Here is a 21,127-nt window from a genome sequence, read left to right as displayed (position 1 = left end):
TCCATCGAAATGCGACCGCCGCGGCCGGGATCGAACCCGTGTCTTTCGGGTCAGCAGCCGAGCGCCATAACCACTGAGCCACTGCGGCGGCCGTACACGAAATGAGCCCGAACATGAAGCACCTCCACCGGCACCTAGTGTTTGAAAAGCAGCATTCAGAAATAGAAATGTGTTTTTATTCATTCGCGAAATACGAGCTGAACACAAATTCAGAATCCGCGAAAACTATTAGCCATCAAAACCGTAGGCCGAATTCGCTCGATGCTTGTATACTGTATGGATAGAATGAAAATGAAGGAATGGAAGCAAACTGTTGAAAATCTCAATAAAAAGCATCGACGAAATTCGTACACGTCTCGTACACAGGGGTGAGATGTATGCGCGCGCACGCTTCACGGTCAGCAGCATCATGCACGCACGAATATTGAGCACTCGGCAAGCCGACGAACACTGTCCACACCATTCAACAACTTTCCAAAGCTGAAGAGTACCCCAGCCTGCTACCAAAGCGACAAGTACGGCACTCGACATACACTAAGGGCGAATGTACATCAGAGTGCCCACAGTAGCGGTAACTGTCTATGGGCTTTTTTCGCGCATCATGACTGGAGACGACAATTCGACGAGGTCAGGTACTTTCTCTACTGTAAAGATTTTCACAGCGCTAGCTGTTGCTAGCTCCTTTCCGGTTTTCCGGCATCATGTACGTCCCCAACAGGGCTCACATAGTGCTGGATAGGCTCGCTTGGAGCGCAAAGGAGTAACCTCGGCGCCTCGGAGATTTCTTTCTGGGGAGGTTCCCGACCAGGCTGCGCTAAAGGAGGAAGCGCTTCGGCTCAGACAGTCCGTCCGAGCGGCAGTTCAGTAGCCAGACGCTGTCCATATTATCGCCATTGGGAAACATGCAAACATTCATACCCTACAAAAACTAGGTTAAATAGAAGACGACATAGACGGCGGCATAGATGACGTAGAAGACGTTGTTCGGTCTGTTGTCACCTCCGATCTCTTGATTTTCCTAATTTGACCTAAATTTAAGCGATTGCATTGATTTCCTTGAAAGACGGCCACATCTTTATGGTGGTACTGTCACAATGAGAAAGGTCTGGCTTTTCTGCCGCAGACATTTCTAAAGAGACCACTCCAACCGAAGGAGTCCAGTGTGGAATTGGTGGCCATGGCTTCACAGAGCGTGCAGTGGCCAGACCACGCAGATAACCGCCAGTCCAGCGAGACGTCATAGCTGGGTGGGGACGAACCAACGATCGTGGACTGTGAAGAGTTAGTGGCCGATATGGCCGACGTGTATGACGAGGACTTCAGATTGGTGAGTCATCGGAAGTAAAGAACGGCCGAGACCCGTTGATAGTTTCGCCCCCAGATAAAGGGATTAATTAAACGGTGAAACACCATCATGCTCGTCGCGGCCATTCAGTCAATCATAGGATCATCTCCGATTCGCTGCCGATTCACCACTCAAGGGGCTCTTCATTTGGATGTCTCTACATAAGGGCAGGTTGGCATTGGGAACTTAAGAGATAAAGACCAGTGCCCCATTCTCGCATGAAGAACACCTGTGTTTTTAAGTGTGTGCCAAAATGGTATTTAGAAAGTGGCCTTCTTGATTGCGTGAAGCCGCAAGGTGTTCTGCACGCGAGACGACTAGTGCGTCGTGTGGAGTCTCAGCGAAAGGAACGGGCAGAGAAACCTACCAGCTCTGTTGTGCTGACATTCGTTCCCAACACAGTGCGCCTAGAAAAAAAATTACCTAGCATTCGAAAAACATGCAGTCACCGAGTTCATTGAAACTCCTCCCCGGTGTGTCGGATGCCAACGGTTTGGACACGTGGCTTAAGTTTCCACCTAGCATCAACGCTGCAAGTGGTGTGGTAGCGCCGAAGATTTTAAGCCTGCAAAGCATATTTTCCTTGTGCCAACTGCAGTCGTAACCAACCAGCGAGTTTCGGCGGCAGCCCGATCCGTGCGATTGCCCTGCTCCGTCGAATGTCCTTCATTACTGGAACCAACACCTAGCCGACTGAGGAGCCTGTGCCTGGATGTGACGAGTTCGCTTCGTTGTAGTCATTGTTCACGTCGCGTCAACAAGCAGTGTCCCTGAGAGACCTTATTCCAGCAAGACGCCAAGATGTCCTAGTCGGTCGTTCTAGCTGCTTCTGCAAAAAGTGTCCATCCTTCTGAGCCACCAGATCGTAGCCAGACTCGACGACATGGAGGACTCTCCCACGCCTCACAAGCGACGATAAAATCAGCTACAGTGGACAAGACTGCGTCCCATTCCGCATCTTTGTCGAGGTTGTCAGTCAGTGCGTGGCGCAAAATGAGGTGCTCAAAAAATCAAGGTTTGTCCAATCTTCTGCACGTTTTGTTCGAGGCTCTCCGTTCGCATGTTTGATCGATTCCGTCTGGCAGACTGAATAACTTCCTGCAGCTGATTATTTCCTTTGAGTTCATAATGGCCGTTTTCGCAGCGAACTACCTTTCTCTATAAGATGGCTAGTGTTCAACATGATGGCACCTCACATAAACAAAAAACCACTGAAACGTGCCGTTCATAATGCAATTGAATAGCGCTGGGATTATAGCTCGGTTAGCGGAACTGAAACTAGTCTTGAAAGAAACTAGTGTTCGAGTACTGGCCGTCTTGGAAGCTGGCCTGCCAGGCGGGAGATCTTTGACTGAATATATCACCCATGAAGATTCCAGCATAACGTCTTTTCGTGCAGAAAGGGCCGCACTTTACAGGTGCCAGGAGATTCCACTTGCTTCTTTGAATGTCACCGGTCTCTGCAAGGATGACATTGCGGTAGCGGCTATGAGGATACAACTCGGCTTTCGAACTTTTTCTGTTGCGTCGGTGTGCGTGTCTCCGCGAAAGAAAGTTGCAAGATTTGCTTCTACAGCAGCTCTTTAATCGCTTCCCAGCTCTTCTAATTATCCTCCGTGATTTAAACGCCCCTCATTTCGTCTAGTATGACAGGAATACGGATTTCCGCGGGCACGAACGTGTCCACGTCATTGACAGTTTGCACCTGTATGTTGGCAATCAAGGGAGCCGTACTTTGTTTTGACCTCCAGCCTCAGCCACTGGTATACACATGACTTCGCGTTCATCTGACAACCGGGTGAAGTGGTCAACAGCTCGTGACCGCAGAGGTAGTGACTACTACCAGAATTTTCCTTTTGCTGCAAACTTGCGTATGCGTGGCTCTAGAATCTGCCATGTTGTCAACTGGGACATGTACACAGAGCACCTAGGATCAAATGAAATCAAATATTTATTTCTGCATTCCATACAAAGACCTGCAGGGCACAGGGACAAAACGCTTGTCGGAAGACAGCTTTACAAGGCATCTGCGCCCCTACAACTTTTTGGCGTAGAGAGCAACAAAAAAGCATCGCGAAGTTATGTTCTGAGGCAATATGATATTGTTACAATATGTCATGAGTATGTGGAGATGTTTTTGACAAAATTATTTTAGTAAGGTGGCAGGAACTTCGGCGGTCAAGCTACGTGACCATTTCCCGGCCCTGGATTTAGAAGACAAAAACCTTTGCGCAGCGCGCAGTAGGGCGGAGCGACAACTTACGCGGACGAAGGACGACAGAGCCTTGAAGACTGCCTTCACTGAGCGAATTCTACGATTCGACGACGCACGAACAAGTTCTGCAAGTCGCAGTGGGCTTCCGCTTTGTTTACTTTGCTGTATTCCCACCGATGATGACAATATGGCGAGTTATTGGCACTCTTGCTATAGAATCTCACTTTTGGAATCCTTTTGAAGCTCTTTCACACGCAAGCAGAAATTGCGTGCGTGGCAGTGGAATTTGCAGATGTTTTTGTACGTGCAAATTATAGATTTCACCTCCGTCCTCCATCTGTTTCCTGCGCGTCTGTCATGTACGCCCCGTTCACACTTAGAGAACTCCAGACAGCAGCCTTTGGTGCAGCTGTACACCAGGTTCCGACAGGATCACCAAGCAAACGCTGCGGAACCTGCCTCTGAGACGCACGAAGGCACTCGGGAACTACTGCAGTCATGTTTGAGAGAATGGCGAAGCTGCTCCGTCGTAACAGCTGGCTTGTGTTGTTCCAGTGCTGAATCTTGGCAAAGAGATGACAGACCTGGCCTTGTATCGTCTTGTGTCACTGACATCCTGTGCGACTAGGCTGGTGCAGAAGCTGGCAAGTTAACGCTTATCGTGGTGGCTCGAGGACAGCAAGGCGCTACCAACACGTATGACTGGATTGCGTCGGGGTATGACTGCGCAAGGTAGTGTCTTGGACTTGGTAAGCCACATTGAACAACGCTTTCGGCCTTTCCACACTAGTCACTTTGCTGGGCGTTGCAAATGCTTATGACAGTGTCTTTCAGAGCTCAATACTCAATAGTTTGCAAGGCATCGGCGTGCAGGGCCGTGTGCTAAGATTCCTGCATTCCTCGTCTGTGATCGTGCAATTCAAGTGCGGTTAAGACGTAACAGAATAACGAAAGGGCTGTATCGCGAGGTGTGCCTCAGGGAAGCGTTCTCCTCACCACACTTTTTAACGCCTTTAGCTTTTAAACGTTTTTCAGCTGGCCTGCCAGATTCACTGTAGAAAAAATGCCGGCATGTGCGTATCTCGGTATATCCAGACGACATTTTTTTGGATTACCGCCTACCAACGCAAGCGATTAGCCTTGATAGCTCGACAGGCACAACTTTCGGTACAAGATTACCTTCAAGGTGCAAGGTTGTGTCTATCAGTAGAAAAATCCGGCTTCGTGATGTGTCTATACGCACGAAGACGTTATGCGCGGGTGAAGACAGACCTTGGTCACTCTCGCATTCATCAATTCACTCACATGCGCTTTTTGGGCACAATTGTTGACTGCCGTCTACAGTGACGAACAGATGCAGTCGGTACTTTCTCGTCTCTATCTTTGCGTCTGAATGTGACCCGCAGAACCGCTACTGAGTAATTGGGAAAACACTCTTCCTCAATGGTCAGACTTCTCGAAGCACAGGTGATCAGTAGCGTAATGTACCAATCGCCTTTGATTTCAACTTCGGTGTCACATCTTGATTGTCTCGAAATTTTGCAGAGAAAGGGCCTAAGAGCCCTTGGAGCTCCGCAGGTGGCAGCGGACAATGCAGTCCTTCATGAGTCACTATCGAAACCTCTTAGCCTTGTCGCTTCAAAGAGGCTACTAATACAACTTGGCCGCCTCGGAGAGACAGTAGCTGCGCGACCTTTTATTAAGCGGCTGCAACAGAGCTCTGAGTGCCGAGACTATTTGACGCTAAATACTCTTAGTTATCTAGGTCTTGATGTTCGAAGAGAAAGCAAGGAGTTGAAATCATCCTGTTCATTTGTGAGCTTCGACTGTACGGTCTCTATTCCTCACATGCAAGCTAAGCACAGTTCTCCTTCCTTCGGCGGCAACGCATTCCCTTAGAAACGGAGTATGCCCGCCATCTTGAAATCTTCACTGATGAGTCTACGCATCAGTCCACAATAGCTAGCGCAGCGGCTTTTAACATTCCTTCTTTGAATACTGCCTGGTCTGTACGCTTTATTGAAGTTGTGTCCTCGGCAACGACCGAAAGCTTTGCGATTGAGGCGGCTTTACTTAAGCTAGGGTCTTGTTCGGCTCAATCTGTTGCTATGTTGACGGATTGTAAACCCACCCTTCAAACTTCAGAATTCGGGTTCACTATTTGTGCCCTGACTCTTAGCTCTCTACGCATGGGGCATAATCTGCACAACAGAGTCTTCTTCATACCATCCAATGGCCGCCCTCACACATAGGCGCCATAGGCAATGAGTTGGTGGGCAGCCTCGCCCATTAATTGCTCTCAGCTGTACGGTAATTCACCACTAACACTCCAAGAGACTGTTCAGAGAAACGGGGCTCAGTCATTTCAGTAGCCTGTGAGTTCACCCAATAAGCCATGTGTGATCAAAAGACTCAAAATATCCCAAGCGGCATTACTACATAGCATTCGCACGTGCTCTGCTGGTACCCCTGCATCGATGAATAAGACGGGCCTGGCATCGTCTGTGCCGTTTACCACATGCGGTGCGCGCGGCGATATAGAACATTAACTTGTGTGCTGTCCAGTTTGCGACGCGGAAAAGTTTGTGCTTTTCGCTTCCCGCAAGAAAACAAGAGCCCCTCATAAATCTATTTACGCCATGGTCTACCCGCGCGGAAAACATTCATGTAGAAAGGAGCTTACACGCCTTCTTTTAGTGTTCCTCCAGGACTCGTATCTGGACTCCATATGGTGACAACAAGAGTTGACTTTTGACTGTTTCAGTGATTGTGTTTTCAGCAATATAGATGAGTCATTTATCTTTAAGTGTCTCTCTACGGTGGAGCGATTGCCGGCAGAAAGCGCAAAGCACATTGTGAAAATACTGTATTTTTGTCCCCAACTGATGAATATGAAATACTGAACATCATTTTGGGTTTAAAGAACCATTGCGCCTCTGGAGCTGACGATATTAAACCCGGTCCACTGAAAACCGTGGCAGAAATAGTTAATAGTCCCCTTACACATATTCTGAACGTTATTATCGTGTGGCTGTTATACACAAGGGCGGTTCCACTAACGATATGAACAATTACAGACCAATCTCTGTGCTCCCTATCTTTGCGAAGGTAGCGGAAAATATTATACATAAAAGACTAGTAAGCTTTCTGAGTGTAAATAGCATAATAGCAAGTGCACAATACGGCTTTAGAAAAAATAAGCCATCCGAAATGGCCCTTCTTGAAGTGAAAGAACATATACTCGAAAACATTGAAAGGAAAATGTTTACCCTCGGAATATTTCTGGATTTTAGAAAGGCTTTCGACTGTGTCCAACACGACGTGCTTTTAAAGAAGTTGCCATTGTATGGCTTTCGTGGCAACGCATGGTCTTTAATAAAAACCTACTTAACATCTAGAGCCCAGTTCACATGTATAAATGGCGCAAAATCCGACAGCAGACTTGTAAAACAAGGCGTACCTCAAGGGTCATTACTTGGTCCGACATTATTTTTACTATATATAAACGACATTGTAAACATAATAAATAACACTAAGTTAATTTTATATGCAGATGACACGAATGTGTTTTTCTCGGGCGCTGACGTTGTGGACGTGTTTCATCAGGCCAACGAATGGTTAACTGGACTGAACTTATGGCTTCATTCGAACAGACTCCAATTAAACAAAAGTAAAACTAAATACATACTGTTTAGACCGAGGGGAACCCATCCGCCTACGAACTTGCACTTAAAATTTCATAACATTACTATCGAACAATCGACTACAGTTAGATTTTTGGGAGTAATATTCCAGGAGAACCTTTCATGGACGCCTCACGTTGACGCACTGCGTAGGGACCTTGGGCGAGCCGTGGGAATTTTAAACAAGATAAGATACCATATTCCGTCTGCTGTAAAAAAGCAAATCTACTATGCGCTTTTACATTCACGCTTCTGTTGCTGCTTCCTAGTATGGGCTACAACGACTAAGACAAATTTGGATCGTCTTTTCTCTTTGCAAAAGCGAGCAGTGAGAGCAATAGGCAATTTAGATCTTTCGGAGGACACTACACCTCATTTTAAAAGCAATAAAATAATGCCCATTCACAAACTCCATAAACACAAACTGTCCCTGGAAATTTCGCGTCTTCACCAAACAGATATAACATTTCAAACTAAATATCATGCGCAACCTGGTCCTTCTTATCTACGACAAAACTTAATACCAAGGCCCCGTTCGCGTACAACATACGGTGATCAAAGACTAAGTTATTTGATTCCGGATTTCCTCAATGCGCACCCTGAATTAGCTGAGATACTGTTTACTGCCACCAAGGTGCAACGACTGAGAAGAACACTTACAGACTTTTTCTTAAATGAAAACTAAAGACCATTCTGTGGTGATAACTTCGTTCGCCTTCACTCCGGATCTTTACCTTCACTGTGATGATTGAAGACGTGCGCACATAGATCACTGTTTTTCATAACACCACACTACTGATCCAACTTACTGTTTTTATGTACCTGTATTTTTTGTGTTTTTTCATGCCCTTTAATATCATGCAGTATTGATGTTTCTTTTGCTTTGTAATTATTGTTCTTATGTTATGTTATTTCCTCCGCAGCCAAGGGGGGCGCGGCCCCGTCAGGCATGTCTATTGCCTTTTGTCGCGTCCCCCGAGGCATTTCTGTAACGGAATGTCTTTAATAAAGAAAGAAAGAAAGAAAGAAAGAAAGAAAAAGAAAGAAAGAAAGAAAGAAAGAAAGAAAGAAAGAAAGAAAGAAAGAAAGAAAGAAAGAAAGAAAGAAAGAAAGAAAGAAAGAAAGAAAGAAAGAAAGAAAGAAAGAAAGAAAGAAAGAAAGAAAGAAAGAAAGAAAGAAAGAAAGAAGCTAACCCCACGAGTAGCTAGCAACAGCCTCAACCTTATGGGCGAAATTTTTCGCTAAAAATTGACCACCCTATTGTATTAGTGCAATTTTCTCAGTGCCAGCAGGAAATATAGATAGTTATCTTTCCTGCTGTTTCACGTCGAAATACCCCATAATTATTTCGCAGTGTTTTACTCGGTGGTTACTGGGGCTTGCCGCGCCAGCTGACACCGCAACAATAGCGTTGTTTATTAAAAAACGTCCCATGAATTATTTACGCACTTTTGTTATTGGCCTAGCGACGGAACCTCTTTGGTCGTCATAGGAGACACAGGTCGTCACAGATGCCAAGGTTCATTTTTCGCTTATTTTCCTTTCGTCATTAACCACTGACTCACACCCAAAGTGCTCCGCTACCTTGTTGCGACGAGAGATAAGGCCTAGAGACTAAATGCACTGTTCTATTACTATGAGATGTTGTTCATCGAAAAGGCCAAATAACTTATATCCGCAGATGCACAGGACAGTGATTTGTCTATCACAATAGCCACACTGTACGCTAAGGAGGCTTGCCGGCGAAAAAATCAAAAAAGGACTTCGCGCACAGAAACTCGCAGCTATACAGTCAGTCATTTCTGTAACGGGTAACACAGAGGATTCCAAGAGAAGGTAAGCGTTGCAGGGGGCGGCAGAAATTTAGGTTGGCGGATGAGATTAAGAAGTTCGCGGGAATACGGTGGCCACTGCTGGCAAAGGACAGGGTTAATTGGAGAGGCAAGGGAGTGGCTTTTGCCATGCAGTGGGCATAGTCAGGCTGATGATGATGATGACGACGAAGGTCATCGTTGCTTATCTTACAATGCTTCGGTGCACCTCATGATTGGTGCACTGCGGTCACCTGAATTTGTTCGGTGAACACAATTCATTGAATTAACGGCGCCAGTGAAGGCTAAGCTTTTTTCGTGAAGTAACTTTGGGAACTCCATAGGAACCGTAGGAACTTCGTTAGCAATGTTCTCAGCAACGCATCCACCTTTTCACGAAGTAAACAGCTGGTTGCACTCCCGAGGCAAAATCTGCTCGTATAGCGTAACACCTTGTTTATTTTAGTATTCTTCGCTAGTGTTAAGAAATATTTACAGAAATATTTTTAGCAGTACTTTACGGAAGTGCCGTACTTAGCAGTACTTTTTTTTATTTCTCACGCATGTAATCCGGCTTTTTATTTGAAATCCGTTCATTACAATTGTCAGCAATTTCATACGACATATTCACTAACATTGAGGCTCTCTGCAATATCTCAGCACCACGGTAATATGTCGAAACATTTCTTCTATTGTGCCACCGCGGTGGTGCAGTGGGCTCGTTCCTGACCGCAGCGATCGAAGTTTGATGAATGCGAAATTCTAGAGGGCCGTGAACTTTGCGATGGGAGTGCATGTTAAAGACCCGCAGGCGGCCTAAATTACTGGAGTCCTTCACTACGGCGTCCCTCATAGCCGGAGTCGCTTTGGAGCATTAAACCTCCATAAACCATGTCTTTCGCTGTCGGCATTCATAGGAACACAAATGCTAGCTGTCAGCGCGAGCAGAGTGAATGCGTTTGAGTAATATATCCGACATCGCATCGTTCTTTTACCAGGGTGTGCGCGTCATTTTTCTGGGGAATGATTAACTACATCAGCTTCTATCTTTAATGAGCTTTAAAAGTTGAAATAGTGGCAGAACAGGGGAGAACTACAGAACGCTGTCAATGTGAAAAGACTCTCCAAACAGTCTCTAAGCCCCGCTCCTATTAGTCGGCCCTGACCATAGTAAGAGGGTGGTCAGGGACAAGCAATAGGAGCAGAGCGTTCAAACTGTATTCTTTTTTTTTGTTTCTAATGCTTTCTAGTTGAGAGCGTTCTGTAATTCGGCCCCTTATGCTGTTCCGCAGGGGTTATAAATCAGGTTTTGCATCTAACCGCAACCTGTTGAGTTGTTTTCAACGTCTGACCAGTGAAGAGGCAGCGAAGAACACCGAAAACAACGCACTTACAGCACCGAAAGAACGGACAACGAGCTGGCGATAAAAGCTAGGAATAAGCCTCGGTTTCATTTTCTTACTGGCCGCCGCGGTGGCTCAGTGGCTATGGTACTCGGCTGCTGACCCAAAAGACGCGGGTTCGATTTCTTTGGAGGAGAAATTCTAGAGGCCCGTGTACTGTGCGATGTCAGTGCACGTTAAAGAACCCCAGGTGGTCGATATTTCCGGAGCCCTTCACTACGGCGTCTCTCATAGCCTTAGTCGCTTTGGGACGTTAAACCCCATAAACCAAACCAAACCAAACCATTTTCTTACTTTTTGAAGACACCGGAGTACACAGCCCTGGGCCATCATTATGCGTAGTCAATACCAAAAATGTGACGCGTTAAAGTTTTGTAAGGTTTATGTGCCGTTCTAATAAATCTTTTCGTTCATGCTTCTCACCATAGACAGACGTAGTCATTGATCTGGAGGAGAACGAGGAAGACAAATACTTGGAGGGACACAGACTAGATGGACGAGTCGTGTTTCCTGCCAGCGGCTACTTTGTGATTGCCTGGAAGTGTCTAGCCGACCGCTGTGGCAGGCATTTCAACCAGATGTCTATCATTTTCGAAGACGTCATCATCCTGAGAGCCACAGTCCTACCTAAGACAGGTACTGCTAGAGTATTTTGACGGAATGCTACTGCTTGAAAACTCTATCTGGCGATGATTTAAGGCGGAATTTTAGGCAGCTGTTTCGGATGGTCATAATAACACTATATTTAAATACTATTTGCCTTCTATGACAGAGTGCTCTTGAGTTCAGTAAGCTGCCACTCTTAACAACCCTGTGTTCTGACAATTCAGCGCATCTCTTCGCAGCGACTCCATGCCTGTAATCATTGTACGCTCACCGATTAGCCTGGCACTGTGTTACGCCAACTGCGCAGAATCGAGAAACATGGGTTTAACAGCTATCGCTGTAATGCAGGCCAAATTTGGTTTTGTCTGCAGGATCAGTGCGGTTCAAGATGCACGTGACGCCCGAGTCGGGAGAGTTCGAAGTGTGCGAGGCGGGAGCGGTGGTCGCAAAAGGCCGCGTCCGCATGGCCGAACATGGCGAGAGGGTGCTCGACAAGGACCCTCCTGGAAACCCGACCGAGGCGGTGGCATTCGACCTCGACCGTGAAGACATCTACAAAGAGCTCAGGCTGCGGGGATACGAGTACAACGGTGCCTTTCGGGGCATTCTCAAGGCTGATATACACAGTAAGGGATAACGATATTACAATCCGTCCATAGCCGCCGAAATCTTGCCGCCTATGTGAAAAAAAAAGAACAAAATGCTCACCTGCAAGAGATAAATTCCTTTTTGGACGACTGCAGTGGCTGCACTCCGAAATACCATTCTGGGCATGTTAACACAACAGAAATGCGTGGTTTTTTCAGCGGATTCTGCTATGAATACTGTAGCCTAATTTGAGCATAGGCATGTATTATTTGAAATGTACTCCGACACAGTGTTTTCGGCTTCTGAATCTCGTTTCCTTCAACTGAGCGCTGAACATATCTGTCGTCTAGAAAATGGCTGGGGCTTAGCTAAGGTTAAACATGGATATCTCGAAGGGAAAAGCTGCGGTGCTGCTTATGGTGTAGCTTATGGTTATGCTTCACGATCACTTCTATATCGGTAGTATCACTCTCTTTTCCTTCCATGTTGAATGCGCACGCCTATTCTCAGGCAAGCGGTTATATAGCCGGACTCCGCGATAAACACGCGCTTGCGGCGAACGTCAAACGATGTCGCACAGCGTGCGGCAGCGCGCGCCTTATATACCCCTCCTTTCAAATGCGCACTGCGTACGGCTGCGGCGAAAGGTCAAACGGTGGCGAGGAGAAGCGGCGGCGCACACGCGCAGTAGCCTGCGCCGTGCGTGACGTCAATCGGGCTCCGACATACGCCGGCTCACGCGAAGCGCGGTGTTTACTCGCGTAGTGAAGCTTTTCGCTTCAGAAAAGGTGCCTCATTGCTGCACTGCATAAGTTGCGGCAGCTAGCTGTAGCGTAACAAAAGAACAAAATCCCGGCTGTAAAGTGCCTTGCAGCCTCATTTAAGAGACGTGCTGAAATGCGAGAGTTTCTGCAGCTAGCTTTGGCCCTCAGACGCATAGTCGGGCGGACTATATTTTATCCGTAACTGGAGTAAAAGAACTTTGAAACAACGAGCACAGAAAGTCATACAAGTTTACCCGTCAGCTGTTACTGTTCCACATGACATTGTGGTATGATCATGTAGATGAAACCATTGAAGCTCGTATACGCTTGAGCGAACGCAAATTTAAGGTTCACAATGCTATCTGAGGAATGTGGGCTTGGGTAACAGCGTTCAGCCTCCGAACAGGCCTGTAGGTGCATCTGCCGTTTTATAAACAGCATAAGCATGATTCCAGCCCAGGGGTAGACTGACTTTTGAGCTCCCCCCAGCAGCTAGCGTGGTCTGCTCATCTTGTACCACGACAGCGCTCTATAAACCACCCCTTGACCCGCCGTGGCTCGTTAGCCGTCGCACGTATGCCCGTCAGCGTGCAATCCCACTGCTGCTTGTTACTCCGTTTGAGAAAATGACTGACGCGACGCGATTTCCAGCTGCCGGTTTTTGGATTTCAGTATGCTCACAGTACACAGCTGCGTCTAAAACTGCAGGCGTTCCCTTCCAACGCTAATGCAAGTGCGTCAGTAGCCGGGTGACGAAGTAAGCCTGCTGCAGGGTATCCCAAACGGATGCAGTAAGGTTACATCATATGTATGATATATATTGCTATGCGCCGAGCGCGCGGCGCGGCCTCAACGCTGAGTCGAAAACGACGACGAAGCGGCGGTGGGCTCTCGAGGTGGTGGTGGTGAAAACTGTTATTTTGTGAAAAAGAGTTTGGGAGCCACAGAGTGGCCCCGCTACATGGTCGGCGTCCCTAGTCCGGGACACCGCATGACGAGGCCCCGTCTCTCGCCCGTTTCACCAGAGCCCTTTGGGACTCAAGCGAGGAGCAGTTGAGGAGGGCAGTCTCCCATGCCTCTCTGGAAGGGGTAGGGGAAGGGGGAAGGTGGGGATTTTGAGTACATGCCCAAACCATGTGGAAGATATCACAGGTCTCCCCACAGTGTGGGCATCGCCCATCCGTGTTAGGATCGTAATGTTTTATTATTGCAGGACAGAGTAGAGTACCTGTCTGCAGGCGCCTTAAATTTCGCTCCTCCGTCTTACTCAGCCCTTTTGCCGGGGCAGGGAAAAGGCGGTGGTTGTCGCTATAATGTGTTAATATTTCCCTGAATCGCAGCAGCGGATGGTTAGTCTCCGAGCCAGAAGAGCTGGGATGAGGAGCCCGGTGAGTAAGCGCTCGGGCAGCCGCGTCAGCGGCCTCATTACCTCGTAAGCCCTGGTGGCCAGGAGCCCAAATGATTCGTTTGGGTGTTGGATCAGTGGCAGTCCGTCGTAGAATACAAGCAGCTAAGGGGGAGATCTCCCCTGCCAAGTAATGTTCACATGCTTTTCGGGAGTCCGTGATGATTATTCTCGAATTGGAGTGGGCGGCAGCAAGCGCTATCGCTACTTCCATGGCCCGCATTGAATTCGGGGCTCGAAAGGAGAGTCCATCAATGTGCATTTCCTGCTGAACGACAGCGGCCGAGTAAAATCCGTGGGCGATGGCCCTGCTACATCTACATAGTATACACCGGGTCGGGAGCCGTGTTGTCTCTCAAGAGCCCGAGCCCGCGCTTGTCGTCTGTTTTCATGCATGTCGGTGTCCATGTTACGGGGGAGCGGGGAGACCCTGAGCATATGGCACCATAGTACTGGGATACGCTCCGCCTCCTCTGGAGTGCAGTCGTGTTGGATGTGTAAGCGGTTTAGCAGGCGGCGCGCAGGAGCCGTCTGCGTGAGCCGCGTGTATTGGTTCACGAGGTGGGCCTCCCGCAGCTCCTGGAGCGCTTGCTCTGTTCTGTGTTCTGGAACCTGGCTCTACAATTAAGGAAGGCTCCCAGTTTTGGGTTCTTCCCGACGCCTACCTTCACGGCTCCTCTGGTCGTCACAATATGTTTGAGGCGTCTATATGACATCTATGCGACAGGGCATGTGTGTCTTTATACCTACAGTATAGATTTCTCCTTTTACCTCAACAAATTTATTGCCTTGCTGGCAACGTGTGACGACAGGCAACCTTCATAGGAGTTGGGCAGGCTGGTATTGAAGAACCTCTGATTTTTTCGGTAATGCCCAACGCATCAGTTGCCAGCATGACGGCCCTACGATGCAACCCAGTGTTTGCTATGGGTTGAGCATGCTTTGCCTAATTTTGTTACTGCCACTGTCACTTAAGTGCCGCGTTCTTATGAGCCCCGTATGTCTGTCTCTCTTGTTTAGATCCATACTCAAAGATCAAATGGGAGGACAACTGGGTGACTTTTATAGACTCCATGCTTCAACTGAGCGTCCTCGGCCATCCTCCTCGAGCCTTCATGCTACCCGTCACAATTCAGTCTTGCCGAATTGACCCGAAGATTCACGCACAAGTCGTCGTAAAAGTAGGACATGAAGGTGGGTGGTGGACTTTACTTTTTAAACGGCACACTATTATACGCACGTGTGGACAATCGGCGGCCTATCCGATATCTAGGTAAAGGCTCTGAGATGTTCACTGCACGTCAAAACATCCCCCTACTTCAGTTTTTCATTCATGGTCACGCCGGAAGACAGTCACATACAACTTTTTATTGAGAATGCTGTCCAGTCCCTTGACTGTAAGACAGGACAAACATTAAAAGGTACAAGCAAGAAAAGAACGACGCCGGCAGTACTAACAATATACAAGCACCACAGCTTATATATCAGGTCTTCAAATTGAACGTTTCATTATTGTGACTATCTGTGAGACAGTGTTGTAATTTATTTCTTGCAACAGTGTTTACCGGAGAGGAAAAAAATTTAATTCAGTGCTTTAGTGTGAACCTCCATGTGAACTTCCACACAGACTGTGGAGAAGGTTATGCAGCTAGTATTTTCAACTTGTGTCTTGTTTTTTTTTATTACAAGTGTTGCATTATACAAGCATTGAACCCATTCTCGCCTCTTCTTAAAGTAACTGTTTCAGCGACAAAACATTGTAATATTCCAGTGACAAATTCAGTTTTGTCATATCATTTATAAATTAATTAATCTTCACCTCTGTGAAGTATGTCGAAATTAGCAAAGATTTTTTAGACGAAAATTCAGTGTTGGACCTATGCTTTATATGCTGCTAGCTTTGGATGTCAATGCTTTCGAAAGCGTTCGCCGCAGAAGCCAGAAAGGCTTAAGAGTGTTGGTGCCTGTGTTACACTCGCAGTATCATTAATATAAAGAAGGACCTAAATCGCCGCCAAAATGAACTGAACCTTGTCGCACCAAAGGTGAAACCTGCACAGACACCGAGGAGCAGTTAAGCTAAGCTTTCTAAGGCGTAAGCCTTTCTTGGCTCATGGTGGAGTGGACTGAAGTTGTAGACGGAGGCTGTCCGCAAAAGTTTCCGCGCTCATATGGCAATTAAAACAATAAGAAAAGAAAATTGTGGTCTAGATGGAAACCAAACCTGAGCCGCCGACGTGCGAGATGGGGACGCTGCCACTCCGCCTCGACACTTCGACGTTTCAGGCACAAAAAAGTGCGTCTAGTGAATGCAAAGTCCTTAAGAATATATCTCCGAGATGTGTACGAAGACCAACATGAGTAATTAGGTGCATGGTAGTTACAGATGTCGCAATCAAGCGAGTAACAAATTTCCTCCGTTTCCGGTAAATTTCCTCCGTGCTTGGCGTACAGCCGTAGCGCCTTCGTGTAGCGCCTACTGTACAACCCTCCCCCCCCTTCCCCCTCGCAATGTAAAAGGTTGGCCCAGCAGATGGCACGGCGGATCGCACACTGCTTTCGCATTTTCGCACGTAAGGAGACTTTAGTGCATCTCATAACTTTTAATGCAGATTTTTCGAAAGCAAACCGTATTAAAGTTGATGAGTAGACTGTTTATCGTCACACAAGATTAAGCTGTAACTTATCATGAGGCATTTTATCAAGACCCTTAATAAGGTCCATAAATACTACGTCTATCTGTTCTTTGTTGTAAAACTGCAGTGAAAATTAACATGTGCCGTAAGAAGCTGTGGCACAGTCGATAAACACGTGGAAACCGATTCTATACATCTCTTCACAATATGTTTTGTCCTGAAACTTGCTTAAGCGTCGCCAAGTTTTGTCACAAAACACGTATATGGTGACGTCCCATGTTATCACATAAGAGAAAAAAAAGCGGTAGTAGAACTCACAGTAGCGGTTATTTCACTTAAATAGACAGCGTAATCAAGATTTGTTCATAATTTTTTACAGCAAAATGATATTCGGTATATGAAGGTCACCTTTTGCACGTCCATTACTGCGCCTAGGCGGACACAACGAGATATTATGATTGCAGTAGTCAGTGTACTGATTTATTCATAATTGACAAATCTAACTATTTCAATGTCATACATGATGGAAACGAACGGTCACTAAAACCAAGGAGCATACGGATATTTTTATTAATTTTGTTGTTCATTAAAGGGTGATTAAAAGGGTGAATATTATAAAGATAACTGATAACCAATATTCAAGATATTTAGCGGTTTAATGACAAAAACTTATTGGTCACTGGAGTTGCCGTGCTTTTGAATTATTGCAACTTTGAGACGGTCGTATTCTTAGACAGTTCCAGTTGTATTCGTGTAGGACAGCGCATTGTTAGCCTTGTGAGGGACCACTGACTATTGTGAGTGACAATAAAAGAAGCGAATTTGGCAGCTTTGTTTTCAGCTTTTCCTGCTGTGCTTAGTGTTTTGGTAACCTCTTCTAAATGGTGACTTGAAGGGCGTATTGGCTTTATCATTCATTTTTGTAGACTCATAATCGAAGGGTGGAAATTTTCTTGCTGTACCTTCACGGGAAATTAATTACTATGCAATGAAAATTTATGTGAAGGGGCATACAAGAAATGTACTGCGCTTTTAAAATAGCATTTATTGCACTATGTCGTCTCTTTATGTCAAGAGCACATCTAAACGCCTTCGGGTCGTCTACCATAAGCGTGATTTCATACGCTCACAACATAACCAAATAATTGACCGCTGAGCCTCATGTAAGCGCTGAATTCTCAAACCCTCAGGTGTATTATCTAACGGAAACTTTGGCCACTGATAAATAAATACTATGTGAAATCAATTTATGTTTCAAGATGCCACTTTCTGGATGTTCTTGCCCACCGGGGTAACGCGTAGTTGTGTGTAAGGTTTTGTTTTATGCTCTCTTGTCTGCTATCCCGCATCAACGCAGGTGTAATCGCGGTGTACAACAGGGAGTTGAACACCTCCAGAGCTGGTGGCGTTGTTCTTCGAGGGATGAAAGCGATCATTGCTCAGCGTCGACCCGTGCAGCAGAGTCCGGTAGTGGAGGAGTACCATTTCGTGCCATACGTGGACAACGAAGCGACCATGCAAGAACGTGAATGCCATATTAGGGAGTACATTGACTTGTCTAGTAGTATTGCCCAACGAGTCCTACATGTATACGATGAAGGCGATACCCAGATTTCTGAACTCCTGAAAGACTGCCGGGAGCTACCAGAACAAGTAATTGACGAATACCGTGGCAAACCCGCCGAAAACCACGTCCTGTTAGAGGTACTTCTCGCTATCTTAAAACAAGCAGCGAGCAGTTCCGCATCGCTGGTTTCGGTGATCCAGACGGAGATGCTTTCCAGCAAGGCTCGCCTCGAAAAAGACATTCTGAACACGGTCCTCCGTCAAGAGGATCCTCTAAGGCACCTGGTGGACATCGCGGTTGAGAACACGAGCCTCGGGAAAGTACGTGTCCTAGAGCTAGTGGGCAATAGAAACGTGCCACCCATGGCATCTGTGGTGTGTTCGTTTCTGTCCTTGCACAGCCCTCTGCTGAAGACTGAATACACAGTGGCCCACCCTTGCCCAGACAGTCTTTCACAGGAGCAAGTTCCGGAACACGTGAAGGTGATTCTTTGGGACCCTTCTGTAGACTCCGAGAAAAAAATGGCAAAGGCTGACCTGGTCGTAGTGCCTTTCGGCGTTACAGGTTCTTCTCATGGCCCTGACTCCTTGGCTCAAAAACTGTCTTCTCTTTGCGAAGAACGTGGGTTTGTACTGCTTTCCCAGCGCACGGCACTCAGCCCGGCAGAAGTGTTTCTATCTACAGTGTGTGGAGCTCCTCTTCACGTGCACGCTACGGATGCGACAGAGTCAGCCATGAGGTCTCGCGGATTTCTGCTGGTGGGGATGAAATCTAACAACTTCTCGGCTGTTTTGCTTTTCCGGAAAATCACCACGATAACCGATGCAGCCCAACAGGAGGTGGTCACATTAAATAATGAAGAATTTAGCTGGGTTGAAGCACTGAAGAAGAAGGTGATAGGGTACGACAGCAAACCCGCGGGAGAAAACATCTGGCTATTCGGTCGAGACGCCGGCACCAGTGGAGTTCTCGGCCTCACCAACTGCTTAAGACGGGAGACTGGCGGACGGCGCATCAGGTATGCAGATAAAAAATGGTCCACCTGTTACCATGAGGCTTGGAGTAGCAGGTTCTTGAGGCAGCGACGGCGCCTGTTATTTAAATGCTTGTTGCTGAGTTATTGAAAAAGGGCAAAAAGCCGATATGCACCCCGAAGCTGTCCACAGCGCCAAACCGCAACTGTGTGGACAAAAACGGAGCTGTTTGTACTCTCCTCGCTACAAAGAATGCGAACATTCAAGTTAACGTTTCCAAAAGTATCTAATTGCATCATTCAAGCAGCTATACACATTTTCGACATAGTGCGCATTCTTCTGTAGAAGAGGTATAATAGTCAAGCCTATGAAGTTTATTAGCATAGAGCATACTATAGAGCTCGTTAAATAATACGGATTACACTAGGAGGTCCGAAATGGAACCTGCAGAAGGGGGGTCCTTCTAACGACACACTACACGGTGCTTCAAAAGGCAGCAAACAGTGACAACTTGAGGACATTGATCCAGTTTTCAATTTAGCAGTCAAACGCCGATAGCTAAGTGCAGTGAAGTAGAAGCTCTCTGATTAGTTCAGTATGTCCAGCTCTATTTCTTCTTGAACTGTTCTGTTTAACGCGACTCTGAAATGACTGTAAAGAACGCCGTGGTCTAATTTGAAAGGACAAAATGTTTCACTATGATATGCTGGCAAATATTGCTGAATTTTCCAAAGCCAATTCGAACGTTATGAACAAAAAAGCTATGCCGCTCAGAAAACCTGGTGTCATTTTTGTTACTGAGGTGACCAGTGGAGAACATTTCAGCAGGAATGTTGCGATTTATTAAACCCTCTATCATGATCGTTATGTTCAAAGGAAAATGTCAGCGAAAAATTAGCAGGTGGTTAAACCATGGGTTTAACCACGGTTATACCCAAAGGGCGAGTAATAGCATTTTTCAATAATCCTGGCCAAATTTGGAGTTCGCCATCGGCTCGGGCACGCTTAATTATGAAAGGGCATCGCTTTTGATACAAATTGGTCGAGGGGAAATTTTAATGGGTGGCCCGAGCCAAAGATTTCGAAATGGCCGGGGTCAAATTTTAAGGTCAACGGCGTGTTGAACATAGTCAAATTAGCGTGGACGTCCAAGTCCAAGAAGCTAAAATTTAGAAGGTGGGCGAAATTTAGAACTAATCCTTGTCAAATTCGGAAGTCACCATCGTGTTAGCCATAGTCAATTTAGCCTGGATATCGATCTTGATTCGAATTAGTATTGAAATTTCAGGAGTGCGCCCAATTTTAAGGAGGGATGGGCCAAATGCCGGAAATGACCAGGGCCATTTTCCCGACTGTGGCGGTCGCATTTCGATGGAGGCGAAGTGCTAGTGGGCCGTGTTTTTGTGCGACGCCAGTAGGTTGTTGAAATTTGCGGAGCCCTTCACTACTGCGTCCCTCATAGCTGGAGTCGCTTTGAGGCGTTAAAACGCAACAAACCATAAACCATAAATTTGAAAGCCGCTGTGCGTTTCCCATAGTTAAACTGTGTTTTGGCATGTGTCTTAAGTCTGTTTTATTAAATTTCTAGGCCCGGAGGGCATTTGAAGGCCAAACGAACACATCAACTGGAATTCGAGTTTTGCACATAGTAATGTTATCCCTCTAAATGCAATCAGTTGAGGCTAAACTCGAGCCGAGGGACGCAGTAATGATTTGAATATCATTAGCCTAACTGCTTGGCTCAGGAGGCATTGAATGAAGTTTGAATGGTAAAGTAGGTATTGCCCCAGGAAGACAAGCAGCAACAGAGGTGTCTACGGTGACCTCAAGCCGTCCCTCACTCGCGCCAGGCCTGACCACTTTATCCCAGTAACTTTTCGCGCGTGACACAAATGCTCAGCTTCTGGATCCGTCGAGTATGCTTCTCTTTCCTTGATGTGCGATATACCTCTCGAAGAGCTCGAATTTTCTGTTGTGCTTATTAAACGTTTTGACAAAGCCTATTTGTTTCTATCAATATCAGTTATGATGCCACTAGCTCGTGTTTGTCATTGTGCTTGTTTTGTGTGTGTCCGTGTTCGTCCTACGCTGGTCTCTTTTCATCTTTTTTCCCTTACACAAACGTCCTTT

At 46.6% G+C, this 21,127-nt stretch overlaps 1 protein-coding gene across 1 annotated transcript in view; it reads left to right on the top strand.

Moving 5' to 3' along the window:
* Positions 1 to 21,127, top strand: part of LOC149346408 (fatty acid synthase-like) — a 161,203-nt gene that overhangs the window by 66,296 nt on the left and 73,780 nt on the right. Inside the window, 4 exon segments of the mRNA XM_089586406.1 lie at positions 10,896 to 11,093; positions 11,435 to 11,689; positions 14,841 to 15,014; positions 17,814 to 19,041. Coding sequence (XP_089442532.1) covers positions 10,896 to 11,093; positions 11,435 to 11,689; positions 14,841 to 15,014; positions 17,814 to 19,041 — 1,855 coding nt within the window.

This window comes from Amblyomma mixtum, chromosome 4 (assembly GCF_055824585.1).
Source record: "Amblyomma mixtum isolate Tamu chromosome 4, ASM5582458v1, whole genome shotgun sequence".
Taxonomy (NCBI): domain Eukaryota; kingdom Metazoa; phylum Arthropoda; class Arachnida; order Ixodida; family Ixodidae; genus Amblyomma; species Amblyomma mixtum.
The sequence above is the reverse complement of the archived record's forward strand: the minus strand, read 5'-3'. Positions and strand labels throughout refer to the sequence as shown.